The sequence below is a fragment of the Eimeria mitis genome, genomic scaffold, assembly GCF_000499745.2.
Source record: "Eimeria mitis Houghton genomic scaffold, Emh_scaff3350, whole genome shotgun sequence".
Taxonomy (NCBI): domain Eukaryota; phylum Apicomplexa; class Conoidasida; order Eucoccidiorida; family Eimeriidae; genus Eimeria; species Eimeria mitis.
The window spans coordinates 1,223-3,418 of NW_013571690.1; the positions used below are offsets into that span (position 1 = coordinate 1,223).

At 42.6% G+C, this 2,196-nt stretch overlaps 1 protein-coding gene across 1 annotated transcript in view; it reads right to left on the reverse strand.

Moving 5' to 3' along the window:
- Window positions 1–1,031: 1,031 nt before the first annotated feature.
- EMH_0065130 (histidyl-tRNA synthetase, putative) overlaps window positions 1,032–2,196 on the reverse strand; it is a gene marked incomplete at both ends in the record, with an annotated part of 2,528 nt that continues 1,363 nt past the window's right edge. Inside the window, 2 exons of the mRNA XM_013498339.1 lie at window positions 1,032–1,214; window positions 1,367–2,196. The exon at window positions 1,367–2,196 is cut by the window's right edge and continues 1,363 nt beyond it. Coding sequence (XP_013353793.1) covers window positions 1,032–1,214; window positions 1,367–2,196 — 1,013 coding nt within the window. The remainder of the gene's footprint in view (window positions 1,215–1,366) is intronic.

Here is a 2,196-nt window from a genome sequence, read left to right on the forward strand (position 1 = left end):
AAACATAAATTATATATATTAAATGCATGCAAATATACCGTTAAGTTTATAAACTCCTCAATTGCTGCTGCTGCTTCTTGCTGCTGCATCAGTTCTTTATCTTTTTTTATTATATTTATTATTGTATTTATATCTCCTTTTATACAAACATATTTTTTTAATTTATTTATTATATTTATATTTATATTTTTTTCTTTTTCTAGCTCAGTAGCAACAACCTCCCATGGTTCTTTATCTAGTTTATCTATAGATGAACATACACTCTGTATTTGGGGTGTATGTACACCGCNTCCCATGGTTCTTTATCTAGTTTATCTATAGATGAACATACACTCTGTATTTGGGGTGTATGTACACCGCATGCATGCACAATAGCATAAAGAAGTTTTTTATGATTTATTTTTAATAGAAAGGGCCCAGTTAGCTGCTGCAGCTGCTGCAGCAACTGCAGCAGCAACTGTAGACACTCAGCATCTGCCAGCATTGGTGGGGTTGTAACACCCGCAATATCGTAATCACACTGTATAAACTCTCTATATCTTCCTTTATTTATTTGTGGTTCGTCTCTTCTATATACTTTTCCTATATGGTATCTTTTTATTTTATTTATTTTATATAAAGATACAAAACGACAAAAGGGGACTGTTAAATCATAACGGAGACAGAGTTGTTCTCCCCCTTGATCCTTAAGCTCATATATTAATTTATTTATTTCGGGTGTATAATCTATATTATTTATATTATTTATATTATTTATATTATTTATATTATTTATATTATTTTTTTTATTTATATTATTATATTTACTTTCTATGAGTGTTTCTCTTAACTCAAATATAGGGGTATCTATAGGCACAGCACCGTGCAACATAAAAACAAAACAAATAAAATTTATTATTTTTTCTCGTAATATTAAACTAACTCCATATCTATCTATTGTACCTTTTGCTAGTTTAGGGAGACGGCGTATGCTGTTTGTTGCTGCACATATATATAATAAACAATCCTCTAGCTTATGCCAACTCATAATACTACTCCTGCTGCTGCTGCTGCTGCTGCTGCTGCTGCTGCTGCTGGTGGCGGTGGCGGTGGTGTTGTCTTCGTTTGTGCTGCTGCTGCTGCTGCTGCTGGTGGTGGTGGTTGTGGTGGTGTCTTTGTTGCTGCTGTTGTCTTCGTTTTCGCTGCTGCTGCTGCTGCTGCTGCTGCTGATGTTGCTGATGCATGCAACAAGAGGTATACGAGGAAAGGTATAGGTAGCAGCAGCAACAGCAGCATTAGTAGATAGAGCTGCTGCTGCTGCTGCAGGTGCAGCAGCAGCAGCAGCAGCAGCAGCAACAGACCGCAGCAGCAGCATAAACTCTCTGACCCCTTTTGTTACTGGGTATCTTAATGTAGGTTCTTTCTTTCCTCTTTTTATTTTTGTTGCTGCCTCATATAAAATATTTTTATCTTTTGCTTCTATACACTGCAGCAGCAACGCTGCATGCAGCCCCAACACTTGCTGCAGCAGCATGCATGCATCCTCCAATCGAGATAAATATATAAACACAACCCCACTCCTGCTGCTGCTGCTGCTGTTGCTGCTGCTGCTGCTGCTGGTTGTAAGACAACGCATGTCTAGCTCAGCAGCATCCTGCTGCAGCTGCTGCGCTGCTGCTGCTGCTGCAGCAACTCCTGCTGCAGTTAGCCGTGTCTCGTCTGGGGTCCCCATATATTCTGCTTCAGCAGCAAGAGCTTCAGGCAGCACGAATTCTTCTTGCTGCTGCTGCTGCTGCTGCTGCTGCTGCTGCAGCTGCTGCAGCTGCTGCTGCGCCATGAGCAGGGTGTGCTGCAGCAGCCGCAGCTGCGACTGCAGCAACGCCCGAGCAGCAAGCTCTGCTGCTGCTGCTGCAGCAGCAAAAGGAGAAGCAGCAGAACCAAGAGGAAACTCAATACATTCTGCTGCTGCTGCTGCTGCATCAAGGACAGCTGCTGCTGCTGCTGCTGCTTCAGGTGATCCTTCAGCAGCAGCAGCAGCACTTTCAACTGCAGCAGCAGCAGCAGCAGCTGCATGCGGAGCAACAGCAGCAAGAGACTTTGGCCGCAGCAGCTGCTTCTTGCATGCATTCTCCACAATAGAAAGAAGAGTATTAACAGGTGTTAGTATACTTGCTGCTGCTGCTGCTGCATCAGCAAATGCTGCTAGTGCTGCAGCAC